The sequence below is a fragment of the Acyrthosiphon pisum genome, chromosome A1 (assembly GCF_005508785.2).
Source record: "Acyrthosiphon pisum isolate AL4f chromosome A1, pea_aphid_22Mar2018_4r6ur, whole genome shotgun sequence".
Classification (NCBI taxonomy): Eukaryota; Metazoa; Arthropoda; class Insecta; order Hemiptera; family Aphididae; genus Acyrthosiphon; species Acyrthosiphon pisum.
The window spans coordinates 81,680,707-81,704,724 of record NC_042494.1 but is presented as its reverse complement, the minus strand read 5'-3'; the positions used below and the strand labels follow the sequence as shown (position 1 = coordinate 81,704,724).

The window sequence follows — 24,018 nt, the reverse complement described above, 5'->3', positions numbered from 1 at the left end:
ACTCTAGTCGAATGTATGATGCCATAATGCCAAAAAGTGTTATTCATATCCTTTTATTCGCTCACACTATGGTTTTCTAACGTTTGAGCCAATGTAATAACGAATAGAGTATGGCTTTGTTCGGGAGTTTATGAACGGTGTACTCAAATAATCGAAATCATTTGAAGGGATATCTCAGCAAATACAGATTTCTAAAGACTATCGTTTTAAAATTGATAGTTTACATAATACGTCGTTTATAACAGTTGGTTTTATCATCCGCTAGAATTTCTCTAATTCAAATCGACGACCGCGTTCCGTCTTATTTGTCAAGGATTTAATAGACTTGTACAATAATAACCTATCTAGATAACAATACAAGTTAATTCGTATCATCATAACAGCGCATAACAAAAATGGTGTTAATTAAACTGGACTGGATGGTAGTGTTATATAAAATGACAAATAAAGTTACACTCTATCGTGTCTCTGATTGAACGACTAAAAACATCCAACTATATTGGTATAATAATATAATGATAGGTTATAATTTGCCTAAGACTGACGATGTAATTGCTTCAACATTTATGACATCATACACCAAACTCAAATAAAATACTCGGGATCTGCACGATTATGTTATACCTAGCTATTAGAACGGTAACGTACCTACAAATATTTACCATGCACAATTTTTGATTACATATATATATAATATATTTATAGGTAAACGTACCTAATGACATTTTAATTATTTTTCAGGATTGGCGAATAAATATAAATGTCAATGTTAGGTTAAAATGTGTAGGTATACTTAGCTAAAAATTATTATGCAAGGTAAAAAAAATTCACCGTCCCCGAATCTAAAAATAAAAACTATTCGAAACAAATTGCGGTCACAATTATTAATAATTTCATTCTTAATTGACATAACGAAAAATTGTCAAAATGCGAGACTAATTTAGGTTGTGTTTATTTATACACCATCAAGGTGACAATTTTTCATCGAATAAGGATGAAAAAAAAATTTCTGAAATGAAAAGACATTGAAACATGTTAAAAATGTATATAATTTTTAACAAAATAAATGTTCACTGTTATTGTACAGCTGATTCAAGAGACTTGCACCTAAAAGTGGGTTATCTAACTTATTATGTACATTTTAATTGTCGTCGTAATATAAATAAATATAATAATATGTACAAGTGCACTTGTCCGTCAACGTATTTTTATAAAAAAAATATCATTCGAAGAGCTCATCTCACTATATTATAATATTATTATGTAATTCGTGTCATTGTTGGTATAATAAAAAATATCGCCGTCCGAAATCTAATACACGATTTCACAGTGACCCGTTCTGAGCGTAGATATAGGTACCAACAATAATTATAAAATATAACGCGCACAATTTTTTCCATAACCATTACAGACGTGGAAAAAAATGTAACTGTGACGAGAATTTAGAAAATGAAGGTCGTCTTCACGAAGCACCTCACGATAATAATCAAATATCATCTGTCGTACGTTATAATACTGTCAATGAATAAATATCACAGTTACAGTATTATAATAATAAATACAATATTATACATTTATACCTAGGTATTTTTTTTTATTTTTTTTTAAGTAGAAAACTCTTTATTTCAAAAAGTTTTAACGTTTTTGAAAGTATTTTTTGATAAAATTTGAACAAAACCTATGACGTGCAATAAATTATTATAATAAAATGAGATTTATTAAATAATGATATTTTTTTCACTATTTTCTATCAATATCGTTATTTAGGTTTTTACTTTTTTGAATAACATACGTTTTTAATATATTCCTAAGCAGAACATTTTTCTGAGAATTTAAATACATAAAAATTGAATTTATAGGGATTTAATAGAGTTATATCTTTGTTTAAAGTATAGTATTAATGGGCGGAGTATGCCACTATGCCACTCCACAAAGCTCATCATAACTAAGATACTTATAAGTTATAAGTTGTAACTATAATAAGCTACCTACTCAATGAAAATTTGATTTTTACACATTTCAATTCACAGAAAAAAATTACGATTTTGAAAGTGAAATTTAAAATTTCCGTCAAGTAGGTAACCAATTTTTTGGTAACCATTGTTACCAAAAAATTATTTTAATAATAATATTAACTATACACATATTATTCTTATCCTCCATCCCCTCCTGATTGGAAGTTTCTACTTTAGACCAAACTTTCTACCAGAAATCTCCTTCGATGTTGATAAACAATGTATTTTATTTACTATTGTAAAATCAATACATTAATTGTCCCGCTCAGAATTTATAATGTGTGTATATTATTGTATACCTATAGCTGTAATACAAAGTAGTAAACATCTTTTTTTTCAAAAATATTGTTTTATAAAGACTAACTTATTCACACTAACTATTACTATAAGTATGTAAAGAATATATATTTCCAAAAACTTTATTCATTTTCGAGATAACGACTGTTAACTAATAAGACAATCACACTGTATATATTATGGTAAAGAAGGAGCTGGTACCTATTACATATAGTAAACGCAATAACATGCTGGAATAAGAAAGTAAAAATAAAAAACAAACACGAATAATATATCGACGAACAAAGGAGCCAGACGAACACGTTATAACATAATATAATTCAGTGTTGTTTCTATAAAATATAATATGGAGTAGTACGGGTATAATACTTATATTATTATTTATTGCTATCTATTATCCTGAGTGTTGTTGAGCCCGTAGACAGAGACGCATTTATGAATATGGAAGCGCCACAGGCACACAATGAAGTAGCGTCTCTATCCATTACATTTAACAACATTGACATAATTTCTAAGGTAGTTTGTGCTGGATTGTCTTCAACAATAACCCTCTTCTTCCAATAATTTGTCAAATTTTTGTCAAAAACGGCCCTAAACGTGTATTTTCAAAAAAAAATTGTATACAACTTAAGCCCCTTAAAATGTTACTTTTACACTCACTCCATATGTTTTATTAATATGTTTAATTTTAAAACGATTAACGTATTATAGTAAAAACAACCAAAATCCATCATTATAGTAATGCCACAAAATACTTTGAACCTTGAGCACCCATGAGAATCAGGATGTAGCGCCCAGGGCGATTGGCGCCCTGAGCTCTCGACCTAAATACACTACTGCCAGAGTGGAGAGTACAGATGAAAATTAAACATCCTAGGAAGAGATGAAAGTTTCAGACGCTTTCCCACACAGCGGATGTTGTTTGAACCATGTGCCACGAGAGGAAAAATAATCAACAGGTAGATATTTAATCGATAGGAGATGATCGAGAAACCATCGGGTCTCGTGTACATTGCAATATTGTCTGTCTACTCCAGTCGGCAATCGCCGTCGTTACTTCGCAATATGAAATCGATTTATTCCATCCAAACGTATCGAATAATATAATATTCCGGGTAGGGGCCGTCGCAAAAGTCACTATTGAAATCACAGTGAAAAAACTGCAAGAGGACAGTTGTATAGCGTGTTTAATTCTTAAATGGAGCGCCTTAATTCACGTATCGTCTCGCCGCACAGATACGCGGACGCTACCTATTGTCAGTAGTGCGATGATAATAGCGTGTATTATATTATTAATGTATTCCTCATGCATAATTCATACAACGGCGGCAGTTGAAACGGTAAATCAATAATCGTCTGCCGGCCGACGTACAGATATCGCTGCAGAAGTGGCGTCAAGGGAAATCTGCTTCAGCAGTGGCTCGAAATTGGTCGAACAGCTGTTCGGTAATGACAAATATTACGAAATCGTTATCAATCCAACGATGACGTTACTGCAGCTGGTGCAACACCAGCAGTCCGATCGACCGTATAATGTTTCAAAAAAAATGTTTCACTACAGAATGTATTAAGTTAAAAATATTGGTCGGAGTATCGTTTTTAATCACCTAAAAACCACGACACATGATCATCTGCTCAAAAAAAAAAAATTAATAGATAATAACAAAAAAAAAAAAAACAGTATTCAGAAATGTATAAAGTCAAAAGTTTCTCAAACTCTAAATATTATTGCATAGTAAAAAAGCACGAGCTGGCTGCGATAAAAAATTAATAACTAACTCACGTTTCTAGCATCGTCGTCGAAATAAATTATAAGGTCTGACCACAACGATGGGTTATTTATCCCCGAATGTCAATACACGATAATAATGATCAGATGATAGTATAAAAATTGTGCTCGTATAACGATGGTAAGCGAAATGTTCCGTTAGAAAATCCGACTAGAAGCAGTCACCGATACATAAATTTCACGTTATCAGCGTCGTCATTATAATCGGCGAACGCGTATAATGTCGGCCGACAGGCACGCCACTCGATGAGGCTTTCTATAATTGTCGAGACGTGGATTAACTTTTTATAACACTTTTTATAATGGTCTGCCACGGCGGAGCGCATTTCCGCCTAAAGTGTTTGTATACGATTTATTATTATTACTTTTTCGCGGACCTGTGATCGCCTGACCGAGTGAGTGTTTCAAATATGTTATAATATTATAGTCTATGTAGGACTATGACGTGTCTATATTATTTACCTATTATAGGTGCATTGAGGGATTATTAAAATATGCATCGTAGCCTGGCCAAAGTCACACGTGGAAAGTCGAGAATCCGTGATGAATAAGACAAAATTAAAACCAGAATGAAATATAATATAATGGATTCGTGACGGTGTTTTGTATAACACGCCAGCATGGAGACAAAAAATATATAATATATTATTATTGTTTTTGTTGTAGCTGTTGTTACCGGACGAAACGCGGACGACGAAAATGTAAATTATATTTTACAATGTATTATTTATGCATTATTTTTGCAAGTTCCGTGTATGCATTATAGACGATAATGTTATAGAGCAGTGGTTCTTAACCTGTGGTCCTCGGCCCCCTGGGGGTCCGCGATACTCATATCGGGGATCCGCGGCAGCCTTAACACATAACATACGTCAATAAGTGACATGAATGCATTATTACAATATTGTTGGATTATTATTATTTTTTTTTTCATGTATAATATGTGGATTCTATACCAAATAATTATTGTATTATTAATATTTATTAAATAATCAGTTTTTCTTATTTATACGAAATGTACACGCATACAGCACTGTACTCCACAGTCTTATATTTAGGTACTGTCACTAAGTGCAGTTGATCGATCGTACTCAATTATAGTTTTATTTAACATTTTTATAAAAAAATTAATTATAATATTTAATAATTATAAATGTGTATGTTTTTTAAGTTTACTTATGTAATTTGTTTTATAAAATAATTATTATAAAAAAATTTGGAAAGAGAGTCCGTGATTTCTAGATATCTTTCATCAGGGGTCCGTGATCTACGAAAGGTTAAGAACAACTGTTATAGAGCATAGACGATATTATATTATTATTATTATTACTATTACTATCATCATCATCATCGTCATAACGTTATAGATTGTCAAATTGGCGGCGGCGCATGCGTGTGGGCGTATTGGAAGAAGAATGATCGTGTGATAATATCTATACGAATGGAAAATGTTGTGTGCGAATTGTAACGAGATAAAAAACGTGTTACAAATTGTTGTTATTATTATTTTTTTTTCTACGGTTAAGCTAATAGTTATTTATCTATTTTTATGGCGAAGGTACCTTCACTACAAAGCGCTTCATTATTGTACCAGCCATGTATGGTCAACATAATATTCAATTTAGTCAAACGTTTTTTTTTTTAATAATAATAATAATAATAAGAGGTATAATGATTTATTTCACAAACGATGATGTTTATCGCGATGGATATCGTAATTTTTTAAATTGGATTTTACGACCAGTTATCTGGTTTTTAAATTGGAGGTTTGTTTTTTTTATCAACACCAAACAGTAATAATGATTTACCGTTTATGCGTTTTTCCATATGAGCTGCATAGAGTACTAATATAGGTGTAGTAAATTTTCTATGTTGTTTTTGATTTACTGTCAAAACACGGTGAATATATTTATAAATTTAAATTAAATATTGTAAGACGATTTTAAATTATTATGTACGGATTAATTGACACTTGATCTGGTTCGATGAAAACCACAAACGAAAAAAACAAATTTTCTATTAGTTATTACGTTACTACCTATTGTTAGATATCATACACTATTTTGAATTATTATCCGCTGTAGCAACGTAGCGATAAGCGTAGATAAGCGTGCGCAGATTTCATTGACAAGTCAACAAATATTCGGACGAATAAAAATTATATATGAAACCCTCTACAAAACACCAACAGGAGAATTTTCGAACTTGTCAATAACTTATTCAATAATATTTGAGACAGATTTTAGGAAACAAAATTTTAAATTTATTTGTCTTGAGCACAGTTTTTACTTGCCTTTTTAGGCAGCATTCAACGGGGCATAATTTTTCTTTTCTTGGATTTTCGGTGCATAGTTACCCTGGTTCTAGATGACTATAATATCAGGTAAAACAGAAAAAGTGTACATTTCAAAATGTAAACACTTCCACATTTGGTACGGTCGGGTAGAAATTTAGATTGAAGAACGCAGACACTTAGTACTATTATAATATGCATAATAAAAAGTATGTACAATGTACCAATAATATAAACAATAAACAAATCTGGAGTGATGACAAATTAGGTATATTAAAAGTGTTATAAAGTTCGATGAAATTTAAAAGTTATTTCTTATTTAGTATCTAAGACGCGTAGGATCTTACATGACAAATAGAAGGGACGATTTGACGATTTAAATTAAAAGTTATAACTAAATAGGTATAGAATAATTTACAAGATTATAACTTAATAATATAAATTTACAAATAGGTATACTTGTATAGTTTATACATTTTTGACTTTATATTATTATTTATTATGTTATACCATATACGTATATATTAATATATTATTAAATGCCGTATAACGATTAAATAATCTTATCGAACTTTATAAAGTTTTTAATATAATTTGTCATGACTTCAGACGTTTAAATTATCATAACATATTGCTCGTAGGTATACTTCATAGTTTATACAGTGTATGGTTGTTTGTACATAATAGTACAAAGTGTTCTGAAATTTATATAATTTCTTTCTGATTACACAAAGTGCCCGAGTTTTGCATTTTAATCAATCGTACAAATAGTTACCGTCTACCAGTCACTTATCAGTATCCCTTGCACACGCCCAGAGTTCTGACAAAACGATCAAAATTCAGATGTTTGATGATTTCGGTCGTGCACTATGAAATAGTATTCGTTATTACGTTATAGATATTCGTTTTACGTAATAATACCATAACTGCGCAGCGCGTGCGGTTTAATCGACTCCTCGAGTAATACAAATATAGTATTCAAACAAGGAACTGAGTTTGTTTTTTTTATATGTATTTAGGTAAACACATTTTTGACAGCATTTCGCAGAATAATGTTTTCACGTTTTAATCCGACCATGAATGTCGCTTAAAAACCGTAAAATTGTACTTTAAAAAAAAAAAAACGTAGAGCATTGTCTCACCTAGCTGGGCCGACTGCACGACGTGAAGTAATTAAGTACAGTGGCAGAGGATACCTTCCATGATTATCGGAAGCCACTAAATATTCCACCAACGTGCATGATATAATATATTTTATGATCGAGTGATCGACACTATGCAAAAATGTATAATATACTTACTTAGACACCGATAATAATTATTGAGAAACATTTAACGCGAAGATTTCGTGTTTTCTAACGAATCATATTGAACATAAAGTTGCAGTGTACCTATCTAAATCATTTTTATATTTTCTATAGTTATAAAACAAACCGCATTTTGTCTTGAATCATGCTAATAAAATAATAATTCTTCCCATTAATGTGAAATATTAATTAATTTTAATAATATGAAAGTGCTCAGAGTCGTACTACAGCATTGAGTCATAATTAATTATATTGTACTGTAATGTTCATATGTTTACAAAAGCGTACCTGCCCATCGATGTTATAATATATTATAACTTATGAGTTTCGAGTAAATAGCATCATCAGTTTGAAAGTATTTTTTTTAGAATATTAAAGGATGAATACATTTGGAAAGTAAATAGCATCGAATTTATATAATACTAGCTGATCCCGTGCAATTCGTTGCTCATTAAAATGCCAACTCTATATGAATAATATGTCATACATATTACCATGACAACCATTTATATACAACAAATTCCATCAGAAATCTCAAAATAATATATAAATGGTTGCCATGGTAATGTGGACACACAGACAGACAGACATACATTCATTTTTTTATATATATATATAGATGTGATTCACCGTAGGTTGTAACTTTTATGACAATACTAACGTATCTTTTTTGATAAAAAAAAATTATCGATTTTCATTTGTTTTATCTTTCACAAGAGTGAAAATTCTAATTAATATTTGCTAATTAGGAATGACACAACGACGCCTGATCGAAAGCAATTTAACTTTAAATACGCGATATTTTGTATCAACGGTGGATAATATTATGGGTCTAATATTATATTATACCAAATCTATTTTAATGTATAACTTCTTGTTAATTTACGTGTTTTTTATCAGCAGTCTGTTTGAATTACGATGTATGGCATTGAGTTAACAAATCCGTATTTTTTTTAAATTTTAATATTATGAAGTTTTGATCGGGAAATGCATTATTAAATCATAGGGTACCTGGGTGGATAACTATAATATATTATTTGTACCAATGATCTAAACGTGTTAATGGGAATGTTTAAAAGCGATAAAGCATCTCACGTCACGACTCGCGAATTCGTTGAACGATAACATAGCCCAGACAACGAACAAACGAACAGTCTACGATATGTCGTTCAGATTTTACGTTTCTGTATAATGCGACTTTAATATGTATTGCAGATCGTCATCAGTTGCCATTCAATTTTTTTCCGTCACGAAACTATATTACATGCGGTGGTTTGAGAAAAAGAAATTACACTTGCAAACACGAATCCGTAGAAAACCACACAACCTCGGCTGGTTTATGGCCCAATGATCAGCTATAGCTCAAAAACCTCATTGGATACTGCAAAATTACCTGACCTGAATGTTTGAATAAAAATACCAATAGATGCAGTCGCCGTCGTGACTCCAGTCTCATCGAAAACGCGTAAATATAGGTAAGTCTTAGAGGGCAAGTCTATCGGAATTATATTATGAACGGAATACTAAAAATATATTACGATCCTACGAAGGTTAACGATATAATATCCGCCCATTAATTCATTAAAAAAATAATATATATTATACTATAGTATATCTATATTAAAATAAAAATAAAGCGGAAAAGTCAAGGCTTTTAGAGTATAATATATATATTAGCCGTTTCTTTTGGACGACTTTCTTAATAATAATATAATATTGCATTAAAATTAAAAAAATATATATCTACTATAGGTAATAATTATATTAAAATAAATTCTATTTTTATAGAAATACATTCTATGTAGGTATAACTCTATATTATCGTGACCTTCGTGTAATCATTCGTTATCCGCATATTTACTATAATTTTTATTTTAAATATTGTATAACGATTTTTTTGCTCAGGCCACTATCGGTCTTCGAGTAAAGGATGTATAGAATTTTAGGTTGTTACTATTATGTTATGTTACTATTATGTAGATCAAAAGCTTGGTGCTTTGCAAACATCTACAAGTCACCAGTAAAATAACTATTTAATAATATACAAATTACCTTTAAAGTATTTGGACCTTATATTAGACTCCAGTGGGGTTCTGTACATCGAGTTATAAGTGATTTTAATGCAATAACATTAGTTATTATACTTATTATTCATCTCTCAATACAACACTTTGGTACTGCAACCATTGAACCGAATAGGCTTTATATAGGTAATCAATTAATGTGCATCGTTTAAAAAGCAATGTATCGGAAACAACTCTTATAAAATATTTTAAAATGAAACGAAAATAATAAATTACTATAAAAATATTTCATTTACATTTTTAGATTCTGAGCGGAGCAATGAATGTATCGATTTTACAATGATGTGTGTTTTTTTATTTTGTATCTGTTATCACTGTTTTGAGCAGTAACACTACTTCGATTTTTTTCAACAGTATCTTGTTCAATGTGAAAGTGAATCTATAGTTGGTTCGGGAGGTCAAAATTCTCAATTGTTTTCAAAAGCGCAGAGAAAAACAAAACAAAAATTAAGGAAAAATGGTAATTTTTGCTTAATCGGTTTTCGACAAAATCTATTTTAGTTTTGGTGTAACTCTAAAAAATTAACCGTAGATACATGAAATTTTCACTGAACGTTTATTTAAGCATTTTCTATATATACGATTCAATTTTCAAAATATTTTGCGTTGTTTTGGGCGGTTTACGGACATTTTCCGTTTCCAATTTTTTTCGTTTTTTTTTTTCTATAAATGTCAATTAAATTTTATTCGTTGGATCAAAAAGCTAGAAAAGTTAATACAAGACTCCTGATATATTATTACAATAGTATTTGAAAAATTCTAAAAACACATAGCCACAATTTTTATTATAATAGCATTTAAAGTTCGATTTTTGACAACATTAATCGAATTTAAAATTCAAAAACGATTTTGCAGTTACAAATTTATAAAATGTTTAAATTTTATAGCTAGGGGTTTAAAATTTTAAGCAATGTTCCACGTAATAAGTTATTCTGTAACCAAAAAATCTCAAAAAAAAAACGCAGTTATTCAGAGTTATTTACGAAATTAAATATTAAATAACCAAGAATAATGATTTTAGTTATTTTGTTGTAATTTTATAATATTAATTTTACTACTTTTTTTATCATTATAAATGTTATAAAAGTGATTTTCTCTTTTGAATGACAGCATAGACTATAAGACTAAAAATTTATTTCGTGATAAAATAATTTGTTAGCACTTTGAACGAATCAAACAAATAATAAATCCATTTTCCGCTTGTTATAAGCGGTTTTCGTTGTATATACCTATTACCTATGTTATTATCGCCGATTCGCCGAGTAATCGTGTTATATTCATAATATTATAATTGAAATAGAGTCGTGAGTACATTATTGATACCACTACTGGATGATTAAATATGACGTGTTGGTATATTATTAATAGTCGCCCAGCTAAATAGCAATTTACTTTATTAACCTATATATTATTATTATAATATGTATGTGTTTGCAGTAATTATTATTTTTATTATAAATTATGAATTTTTCATTCATCCTCGTGTTTCAGTAATTCTGGTTTTGTTACGATATATATAAGGAAATAATATCAGGTGTAATTGCAGAATGCAGATATTATACCGAGTTTAATTTTAAACTAATCTAACCACCGGTCTGTTGTATGCGTGTATATACGTGTGACTATAATTTGTTATTTAATTAGGCAGGTTATTATATATTATTTCGTGTTTAGTTATGAATATTATAATAGTTCAATATTATGCGATCGTTTGTTATAAGTAGAAAACTATACTGTTGATCTTGATTTTCGTCACGGGTCAGCGCCGATTTTGAAACTATCCCTCGTTAAAAACATATAAATTACAATTTATATTACGTAACACGCCGCGCCGTAAGTTTGCTATATGGTTCGTACCTACCTACGTCACTAATTAATTTTCGAAAAGAAAATAATAAGTGATCCTCGTGTTCATTTCACGCCTTTAAAAATACGCCATCGCAGCAATTATTTCTAGTAATTAATAATTATATTTTTAATCCCGGAACTTTCATGTTCGACAAAATCAATTTGTAATATCGCAAGAACAACACAATAATAATATAAACTCGTTAGTACGTTACCTTTCCTCTGGGCCAGTTGCATCGTCTCTCCGGGCTGCTTAAGCACGCCATTTCCTCAGGTTCCGTATTGTAACTCCAATCGATTGACGAACCCAAAAAATTCAGAAACATTGACGGAACTTGTGTACCGGTGGGCTCATCGCCACCCGACTCAATTAACAGAACCTTCCATTGTGGTACCTGAAGAAGTCATGGAACAAAAAACTATTAAAACCTCGAAAAAAATAAAATTGTTGTGCTTGGAAGGATGTCTGAAAACGGTCCCATTCGGAATTCTCACTTATTTTATTTTAAAAAACAACAAAATTGTGCATAAATAAATTACGAGTTCACATCAATTATATAAGTTATAATAATATAACGTTAGGTAAGAAATTTGAATTATTCGATTAAAATCATGTTTACAATGTGCGAGTGTGAAGACAGATTTTTTTATTATCATGAAAAACTTACAATTTGTAGTCATTTACATACGCAGTTGACAGATATTTAGCTGTTATTTATTTTTTTATTTGAAAGTTTACACTTAGTGGACAATTGTGGGTTTTATCAATGCACGGATAAGTTAAATTTGATCTTCAATTATAATTATTTAAGATCGAATTTACTTATTGTGCCACGCACAGTTTATTTGTTAAATGAAAAAAAAAAGATAAAACGTGTTGACTGTTTAAAAAGATTGAAGTACCCGCATTCCAGATAACCGAAGATTTAACAGTCTGGGATGGTTATGATTTAGGTACAACCTTGGTCATCCTTAGTTACGGTATTTATTTGTTTATTTATAATAATACAACACGGGCTTTCGCCCAATATACAGTTAATATGCTGGAAAGATACAATATTTATACAATAATGATATAATTATTTAAAACAAGAAAAAATGGTCAAGATTTGCTAACTTCATGCATCGACGTAGTGGCTCATTTTCACTATAATTAATTGAAGAAAAAGGGAGTTAGAAAGGGACAGGATGGCATGAGACTAGGATTGGGATATTGAAGGATATTTGGGGGTAATAGGTACGGTGAAACAATTTTCCCTTGTAATAATTTAGTTAAGAAACTGAGGTTTGTCGCCTGCCTGTGGTCAGCTAGAGTGTCAAGTTTAAGTAATTGCAGGAACGGTGTGTAGTAGTGATTGAAACACTCTATTTTTGAAGTGTTTCCAACATAGATCAAAAATGTACGCTTAACTCTTTCGAGCATGATAGAATTGTAAGCCGTGTGGGGGTATTTTTAAAATAACAATGCATTATAGATTTAATATAAATTATTATGATCACCTCGCTGAGTCTGCTGGCCATCACGCTGCCCGCTGACCCACCACCCACAACGATGAAGTCGTACTCCTTGTCCGGCGACGCCACATTCCCTGGCCGGCCGCACGGGTCTTCGATGTCGCACTGGGACCTGATGAACACCTCCAATAGGCCCATGAACAACATGAACGCCGAACCACCGCACGTGCTGGCCAAAGTGGGTCCCGGCTGGGTTACCGGGCAGTTGCAACTGCTGCTCATCTTGGATGCGTTTCGTGAGCTGCTGCAGTCGTTATATTCTTATATTATTATTATATCGTCTGAAAAACACAAAAAGTTTGCTACGGGTTAGTATATACGTAAGTATACAATGCAATCAGCGCCACATTAGGTTAGGTTAGGTAATTATAGCTATAGTTGGTTAAACGATTTAAGTATAGGTGATATATTATAATCCCCGTCTCAGTTAACATTTAAAATGGTCGTTTTCGAAATCGTCGACTTAAAAACAGAACAACATGTTGGGATAACTGATTATACTTCGATATAATATAGACTCAACTATCGGTTCATCAGTTCAATCGCGATTGTGCCACGCCACTTAAACAGTAATTTGTTCTCAAATGTTTAAGTCTTGTCTTAGTCACGGTTTTGAATTTGTTTTATTACATTTATTGTACGTCATATTATTATTTAGTGAATTTAAGCGCATATTTGTCCATTCTCGAGTGCATAGTAAATGCATGCGTATTTAATTTTGTTTTAGTGCATTTTTCTAAAATCCCTGATTGTTGATAAATTCGTTTCTAAATGATTCTGTTTCAAATATTTAAATACATTTTGTACATTTTTTACTATACTTGTCTTAGAAGAAATTATAAGTGGAGTAATCGTTTAAGTTCATAGACGAAATAAGACGGACACTGACGGGTTGGCGATAAGTATGAAGATGGTGTCGGCCAAAACTAGACTACGAAAAAAAAATAATATTATAATAACACTTAGAATTACCACGAAGACTTCACACGGACGACTAAACAACTTTTAGCGGATCTTTGGTTTTTATAACGTCGCTGTTCGAACATCACCGTCACGAAAAAAGGGGTTACGACATTTGGTTTTTCCTTTTCGAGTTGGTCGGCGAAAAACCCAACAACATCAACTACAATAATAATGTAGGTATGGGTATACCCATAGAGTAATAATTTATAGTAATTTTATTACTCTATTGGTATAATATTATACTATAAAGTATACGGATAACTAAGCGTACGAGATGAAACACGACGGATGCGATCATCGCACGAAGAAAACATTTTTTTCATATTCACAATCAAATCTTATTTATTTATCGTCGCGTGTTGCGTTATCGCCTACTACACAGGTAACCTACACAGAACCACAGTGTAGGTATACACAACGTTTATTGCCCATACTGCGTAATTACTGTTTTTTTTTTTCGTTTTCAAATTAATAGGTTCGAATATCTAGCACGTGATGTACGTTCGGCGCACAATAAACGCGTACGATGTATTACAATAATAATATTATGTTTCACCCAACATTATTCATTATTACTATCGTCTATGTTTTCCGGTCCGGTCAAGGTTACGAACAGTATTCGCGAGAGCTAATACAATTTTATTTTATTATGACTCAATCGGTGAAAACCCTTCTAATAATTATTATTGATTTCAATAGCGTCTCAAACGCGCGCGCGATCGGTGGTGAACGAACCGCAAGCTCGCCGCAAAACCTCGCGAATACGTAGCCATCATGATATTATTATAATATTATTACATAGTATCGTACTTGCTATTACTTATCCCACATGTCGTATATCACAATAATAATATAATCACGCATACTGCGTACGAAATCTGATGTAAAGCTGTACACGAAATTTTGAAACGAAAATTGTACATATTATAACAATTATTTTATTCAAATTCTGATTTTAGGAATTTTTAAATATTACTTAGAGACCATGTGGTCTCTAGGTAATATAAAAAGAGTATTAGTATTTGAACCACCAGAAGACACGTCTTCTTTAATGACATAGAAATCTAATAGTTTTAATAGCATAATAATATTATGTTATTATAACATATTTCTAACCAGTGTTAAACAATAATTTCAATATTATTTAAGACATTTCTAACTGCACCAAATACAATTTTTATTCCACTGGTGCTGAAGTAACTTTGCGTACTGGTAAAGGACATTTTAACAAATACCCGCGCGTCGGTTTTTACCCATCAAATTTGTTAACACAATTTCAAATTTTTTTTATACCGTTTGGCTTTTTTTCCATGACAGCAACGCGTGCACATTCTTCACACTAGAACTTTACACACAAACTCTGTGCTCCTTCTTATCTCCAACGATAATCACCCGGTGCGATTATTATTAAACATTATATCGTAAGCACTTTCCCCAGAAAGGAGTTTTGGCGCATGTAGACATGTTTTATACGTTTATTGGTACAAAATAATAATATTATTATAAAACATTCCAACATATTATATGAACGACGCGTAGGTATATATAATCATAATATGTCTACTAACTGTATGATAGGAAATCGCATTAATGTTATTATTATTTATTCGGCTCTCGCGGCCGCCGTTCCCGGACCGAAACACAAACCTCAGCCGTTCTGGTCGGCAAAACCTTTTCGCTTGACTGTAACCGTAAATCATTATTATTATAAATGTTGTATAACAATATTTCACGACCGACAGATATGTATATTATATCGTCTGCCAAGGTATCTATACGTAAGTCCGGCCCGTCTACTGCGAGCAGGCCGTTGATATTGTTCAGTAAGCTAGTCGAAACCTACACTCTTATTGTCATAACACAATGAACACCGCTTAAAGCAATCCTGGTCTATAAATTAGAGAAAATCGACCAATAAAAACCTAAAGTGAATAATATATGCTTTTAAAGTTAAACCGACCATTTGCGTTGGAATCACCGCGTACCGGGCCATTGAATCCATTTTATAGTTGTATGGGGCTTTGAATAAGTCAGTCATAGGAATCAGAACTGCAGATAATTAACTAGTCGAAGATTTTGTATATGCGATCACATAACACATGATATTATTATTAGAGTTACGATTTCCTTACCGTTCGATCGCGACTGAATTCCAATACAGATTATTCGGTGAATCTGTCGTTAGTTTCTTATATATTACCTGACTCTATGAATACAGACTACGAACAAATTAATATCGCTAAGGATTTATCTCAAGTGTCCAAATTTTATAGAGCAACTTTAAGCTTTTATTTTTTCTCGGTGTTCTAAAGAAAATTATCGAGACGATTAAATATTTTGAAAACAGCCTGTGATCAGTGGACGTTGTTGAAATTTAATCGATTTTGTGTAGGTACCCCGAAACAAGCACGATGTTTCCAAGCTACAAAATAATACTGTATAGTATATGGGTACATATTTTATGTCTTGTTGCGTATTCTTTACTTTGGTAAATTATACGTTCTATTGTTTACCACACTTCGTTATAATTTACAGCCCAAAACTGCTCATTCTCAATAGTTATCAAACGTCAAAGATTCGGTTTGTACCCGTAAAGTCTATAAATCGTCGGAAATGATCTGCCTTGACGTTCCCTGCATGGTATCATCCTCATTGTTGGTGTTTCAACTGCGTAAAACGTAAACGAAGACTGTGCAAAGTGACTATCAGCAACTGTATATGGTTGAAAAACATGTCACTCATCCACAGCTATCCAAAACAATACTATATTATGCGTACCCGTCTAAACTTTGAAATACTTGGCAAGTATAAAAACCGTGTTCTTAAGTGAAGACGATTGTTACAAAAAAATAAAACCGTTGTTTATCGATGTAAATGCATACACCGATAATAATATTGTAATGTATTCGTATGGCACTTGAACACTTCTCTGCAATGTATTAAGTCATCATTTAACGCGAGCTTTGCATTCAATGAGTATATACGATCGCAAAAGTTGATACAATTCTGGTCGTCACGATTCCGAGACTCTGCATTCGTAAGATACATATATTATATCTCGTACATGTGTATATTATAAATAATTATTGGATTGAGTTTTTTTAAATCTAAAATATTCCGTTAATAACACAACTATATAATAATGATTAACGGTCACGAACTGTTCGCACGTTTTTTTTATTACGATCGACACGCGATTTGTATTATTATATATTTATTCTTTTATTAGACGTATTAATACCACCGACCTCAGCCGCGCAGTTGTCTATATAATAATATATTATATTTATATGTATTCGCACGCGGACGATTGAATTCGTCGGTTGACATTAAACTATAAATACGATGTTATAGCCTATAATGTATGTGATTTCGAGTCGACTATGGTACACTCATTTGCGTTATGCGTATTCAGGAGTTCCGTACAAGAACAACACACAAAAACGCAATTCAAAACAGCATAAAATATAGGTAGTGCCTCGGATAATGAACACGAGGACTGGTCGAAAACGTCTCTTCGGATCGTCGACCACGGTGACCTCAACGCCCCGAACTGCGCAACACCGTCGCATTCGATTTGTCGTCGTCTTCGTCGGGATATGCGTGTGTGCGTTTTTTCTTGATTTAATAATAAGCTTCATCACAGATACCCGTGTGATGTTACTAAGAGTGCTGTCGTATATATTATACAGAGTGATTCTTTTATTGGTCTTTTATATTATTCATTTTCTCGAAATGTACTATAGGTATTAACATTTTTGGAGATGTGTTATTTTGTATTTTTATTTCTGGAGACTTCAATATACAAAAATAGAGATGGTCGCTCTGCGCTGTGTAGGTGGTGTCGAGTTTTTCTCGTCATTGAACTGCAGGTCCCCGTATCGTGGTTGTATAAAATAAATACGTTAATAATTTTTCCAGATCATGATAGTGTTTACCAACATTAGATAATCGGCCTATTATACGTCATGATATAGACCGTCTGGTTTACACGACCCCGACGATGACCGGCGAATTATATCATCGCGTTATTTCATTATTTCGTCGCCGACAACGAAACCCCATTTCGTAAACACCATGCGATATATTAATGGGGATGTACCGGTCCTCTGGCTGTGTTTATAATTTAAGTTTATAATATTGTTATATATATATATATATACATGTGATGGACGCGTGCGGACACGAACACGGCGCTTCGTGAGCGTCTTCAAGTTTTAACTTCCCGGCGCGTCGCGACTCCGTGGGAAACTGTTCCACGCCATTGTTCGGCCAAATGCGTTTTATTACGATGATTATGATGATGATAATTATGATGACGATGACGACGACGACGACGACGACGATGATGGTCTCCTCTAGTGACTTCTTACACGAAGGCCTCGAACACCGTGTACCATGACCAATCAGCCGCGTTTGAAGTTACTCATCGACCCGCGCGATAATAATAGTCTTCTCGATTGCCATGAGATTTCACACACACACACATACACACACATACAACACAAAATGTTTTGGTAAATACCGTTCGGTATTTCGACTAGTGAACCAAGTTCAATAGTTCGCGATTCGTGCATGCGGTGTAATGTTTCTTTTTTAACATCATTCCATTTTTTTTACAAAAAATTATTTAATTTTGTTATATTTTTTAACCATAGCACGTTGCAATGTTGAATAATAATATATATCATATCATTATATAAATTGTATATAGTACCTAATACAGGTAAATACCTAATATAGATACCACCTATATTATACGTACGATATGCGCTCAAATTACACATTTATCGATGGAAATTATTACGGTGGTAAATACGGTTAGGTACCTATACAAATGCATGATATTTTAAGTACCTACATGTATAAAATATTATGCAAAACACGTTCTTAAATAATTTAAATTTATATCGAAAAAACACGTTGAACTTTAAACAAATTACAATCACTTTTATGGTTAATCTTACGCGTTTAATGAAAGTTTATAGCCAGTATATTAATATATTATCTCAAGACGTCTCTTTTCAAATGTTTAATCATCAAACACGTTTTTTTAATGATTTTCAGTCCAAAATATAATAATATAATATGTATACAATATATATTATATTATAATAATATATTAACCATTTTTTTATTTGTTTAATTTTATTTTTTTACAGCTATCGATAAATTACCTATAATATAAATAATATACCTATTTTATTACTATTTAATGAGTGAAACGTGTAGACTGTACACATTATAATATTATAGTTAGTACTGGAAACCTGGGCAAGTTAATGATCATTTTTACTGAGTTAAGTTAAGTTGATAGTAATCATTTTTGAAAGTTTAAAGTTAATAATTATCCTATTTTTTTTTTTTAACTCAATTAAGTTAAAAGTTATATGGAAAATTACTATTAACCTATTAAGTTAAGTTAACTTATTTTTTTTTTAAATATATAAATATAGTTTAAAATAATAAAAAGTAAATTTCCATGTAATATTCATCATCAAAAATAATATTCCATAAATATTATTTAATTATTTATAAATTAACGTAACTTGGATTTGATTAAAAGTAACTCGTTATTTATTAAGTTTATATCATTAAAATCAGTTAAGTTAAAAGTTAAGTTAGTGAAAAATACATTTTAAAAAGTTAAAATTAACTTAACTTTAACTTTTTAAGTCGACATCGAACCATATTATGTCAACCTTCGATTTACCACACATTCGTTTTAAAATAATATAACGTTTGGTTGAACGTGAAACGAAACTAAAATACTGTCGTAATGTTGTATTATGGATAAAAAGTTTTTTTTTGTGAAAAAAATGACTAAAAGTTAGTAAATAGTATGTACATGATGTGAACAATTATTATTCTTAAAGTATAATGAAAATAATATACAAGAAGGGAACACTGCAAAATATGCATCACGTTATCTAGATAATAATATTTTAATATCTTCCATTACAATGGGAAAAGTAATACAATAATAATGAAAACGAAAGAGCTGCTGCTGCCACTTCATTGTCTTCTCTACACTTGAGTAAATATAATATTATATTATACAAACAGTTTCGTTCAAATATATTATACAGCCAGAAGATTAGTGTTGTAGGTTCGTACTATTTTTTTTTTTTTTTACATATTCAAGCGTAATAGTATATCAGCGTACTCCAAGACGTGCTGTACCTGCCCATATTATCGTAGTGGACGTAACTATTTATAGGAGACAATGTAATTTTTAAACGAAATCAATGTATCTACAACGACAATAATAATGCATTGGCGTATTAGTTAGGAAGTATACTATATAGGTGCCTTTGGCGTCGGTTAATAATTACCGTACCTAGTCACCCGCGAATGGAAAAAATAATTATCTATCGTAATTCCATTTACCTACATTCCAGGATTTTCCGCGCTCCTCCGTTTAGACTGTTCAACGGCAGTCGCACACGACATTTAAATATTATTATCACGGATCGTGTCGGTACAATGGTCCCGATTTCCATTTTGCACATACGCATTTCCTTTATTGGATGGTACGAAAACGTGGCTTAAACCCAAAGGTATATAGCTGGAATAGATGAATTAATATTTCCTGTCCAATTTTACTATTATAATATAATATTAGATATTAATATAATGACGAGCGAAAACCTGTTCCGTTAATAATATTTTAGTGGTAGGTATTTTTTAATGTAAAATTGTACTGTGGCATTAAAGAACAAATTAACTAAACCTACTTATTACTCACACACTGTACACTTGTTTTATTTACCAATTAAATAGAAAAATAATAATAATATTACAATTTCATTAAATACTAATCAGTAATTATTTATAATTACGATATTATATTGTTCGTACAAACATGTTTTACATGTTGAGAAAACTCCCAGAATTTCAAACGGTAAACTGCAATCATTTAAAAAATTGCTCAGTACGCGGCTAGCTCGCGCATGTGAGAACGACATAACGAATTTGTGTTAAATTTGTGTTGTTAGATAGTTTTATAGATCAGAGTGGATTGATCAAGAGTTAAACTTAAAGGGAAAAACACGTGTGATTGCACGTTGGGTTTTTGAATATATTTAATTCATAGGTAATTTATGAACGATTTTAAATCATGATATTTTACATATCCATTGGTAACTTACCCGAAAATTTAAATATCACAAACAACTGACATAACTAATAGATTTAATATTTTTTTGATAATAGGTAAATTATCTCTAATATTAAAGTCTGTAACCACATAAAATAGGATCTGCTCTAGGCAAATTTGTATTGTGTACAACATTTGTTTTTTAGGACGGATACTAGACATGCAGTTGTTGCGTTATCTTAACTGTAAACGTGGGGTAGTCACGAGGGAGCAGTTGCCCTCCAGAAAAATATTGAGAGGACAAACTTATCATTTTAAATGGGTTAATAAATTGTGATACATTTTTGACCCCAAGTGCCGCCTGCTATGTAATGAACTACCTGATAATAATTAGCATGTATCGCATAACTAACATACTTATTACTAGACCGCGGATTATATGCATATAATCGCATTTTTTTTTACCAAGTATGCATATTTCATTGATCGCGATGTAAAATGGCATATAATTGTATTTTTAAACAAAAAACACACTGATTAAATGTGTTAAAACACATACCATATAGACGTATAGTACCTACATACCGACCGAATTAATTGACCGGATGAGTTTCTACTGTCGTCGTTATTTATATTATATCTTATCGAAAACTCGATAAGAAATTTGAAACCCCGTCAATACAACATGATTTAAATCTGATTCTTACACATTTTTCTAAAATACCAGAACTAATTACAAGTCTAGAAGCAAGAAATTTGCTACTACACAATTCATTAAAAGTTATGGAGGAATTATTAACAACAGCATCTGAACTGCCTGACGTATTTTCAGAAAAAATCAAGACAAAGATTAGTACTCGATTACTGAACAAAAATCCTGGCTATAATTCCCTAAGTATGATCGACGGTTTCATTAATGGCACAAGTACTGTATACTGCCCAATACAATAACGAGCACCATGGCTTCTAAGTATAAATACTGTCCTGTGACGTCCTGTGATGTTGAACGGTCATTTTCTGCATTTAAACTTATTTTGGATGACAAGCGCCATAGTTTTACAATAGACCATTTGGAGCAACATCTAGTAATATAGTGCTACGAGAACTACAGTTCTAAATAATTATACATAAATGTAATATAATAAATAATTATTAGTTTTAAGTTATAATAATTTTTTTTTTTTTGTTAATAAATTTCATCATCATAGTTTTTTTATATTATTTTTAAATTTAATTCGTAGTGCATATTTTAACATAGTCTATGCATATTTCTGTATTTTATGCTGCATATAATAGAGTATTTTCACTGCATATAATCCGCCGTCTACTTATTACTTATGTATACTTTACAAATTTCACGAAATGTTATAGTTCATTTCGTACGACATATTATAAGATATTATTATACTATATTTGTTAATTGTTAATAAATACCGTAAAAATAGCAAGCAACAGCTTAGAATAATATCATAACAATAATTAATGGTATGAAAAAATTGTTTATATTATATTATAATCGCGTGTTGTAAAACGTAATTTTAACGACACCTATGGTTTAACATGTGAATTAACAGCGAGAAAAATGTCGCTAACCTACAAAAACCTATTGTACTATATATAATAGTAATGCGTATAGTGTGGTTGCACTTGCAATTTAATACTCAAAGTTCGAAACGTTCCGAAATCACGTGGCAACAAGTCTTAGCTCGACGACAACTATTTTGTGTGCAGGGTCAGGCCTAAATAAACCGATATGAATATTGTAACGATCGTTGTTGTGCGATATAATATTAATTATAGTTGTAGGTAATTTCGAAACCGTGTTGGTCACTTTGGTCAACAACGGTCATGCAAGTATCATATTCGTAGGGACTTTGAGACTTCTCACAGCCCGGATTATCGGGATTTTGACCCACGGGATCTTAAAGATTTGAAAATGTATATCCCACACGGGATATAATGTGGGTTCGATGTGAAATTCGATAAACCCGTATTATTACAGGTGGTTAGATTCAAATAATATTGCACCGCGGGGCGTAGTCCGATCTGTAACAATGTATAAATGTAGGTTATACGCGGCGGCGATCTATGGTCCTCGTCGCGGTGGGTTCATCGCGCCAGACATCGGTTGCAGAGATGACAAAACATTACCTTATAATAATATAGTGTTGTGTTTCACGCTTGTTAAGACGATTGCGTTTTTTACGGTGTGCGGAGAATCCGTCCGCGTCCGAGTTTACGGGCCGGAAAATACGCAACATTCGACCGACAGCTGCAGTTCATGGGCTTAGCTCCAAAACGGTTCCAAAAATAGGTTTTTCTTTTTTAGTTTTTTTTTAAATCCGATTTTAATGCATATTATATCATGTATAGGTAGTGTAAGTTTTCGATGGTCTATAGGCTGAAGCTCAAATACAACCGTTTAGGAGTAACATATTATTCAGAACTCAACAATTCAAAATCGACAAAATGTACAAATATTTTATAGTGATCTAAATATAAAACCAAATTTGTTCATTACCAATAGGTTTTATCTACATTATGATACGAATAACAATAATCAAATATCACTACCGATTTCATATTTATTGTGTTATATCTTATAATAGCTTATAGCTGATAAAATCATATTATTTTAGTTTTGACATCACGTCATAATTTATTAATTTTTTTGTTATCGAATTTTGTTAGGCCGATAATCCTATATATTCAATCCAGAACAAAAAAAGCTCTAAATAATAGAGAACATAATAATATATTAACAACCAAAAAGTGCAATATGAAGAACTTGTTGGTGGGTAACTGACA

General features: G+C 31.5%; 1 protein-coding gene across 4 annotated transcripts in view; it reads right to left on the bottom strand.

The window, feature by feature from the left end:
• Positions 1-24,018, bottom strand: part of LOC100163673 (glucose dehydrogenase [FAD, quinone]) — a 43,625-nt gene that overhangs the window by 4,405 nt on the left and 15,202 nt on the right. For 2 of the 4 annotated variants that reach the window (XM_001944677.5, XM_008183621.3), the window contains exons 2-3: positions 13,134-13,429; positions 11,849-12,028 (exon numbers count right to left, since the gene is read on the bottom strand). In XM_001944677.5, the coding sequence (XP_001944712.1) occupies positions 11,849-12,028; positions 13,134-13,370 (417 nt within the window). In that variant the 5' untranslated portion in view covers positions 13,371-13,429. Of the gene's footprint in view, positions 1-11,848; positions 12,029-13,133; positions 13,430-13,955; positions 14,153-24,018 lie in introns of those variants that run through there. The other 2 variants (XM_029487616.1, XM_016803469.2) reach the window with 2 other exon arrangements.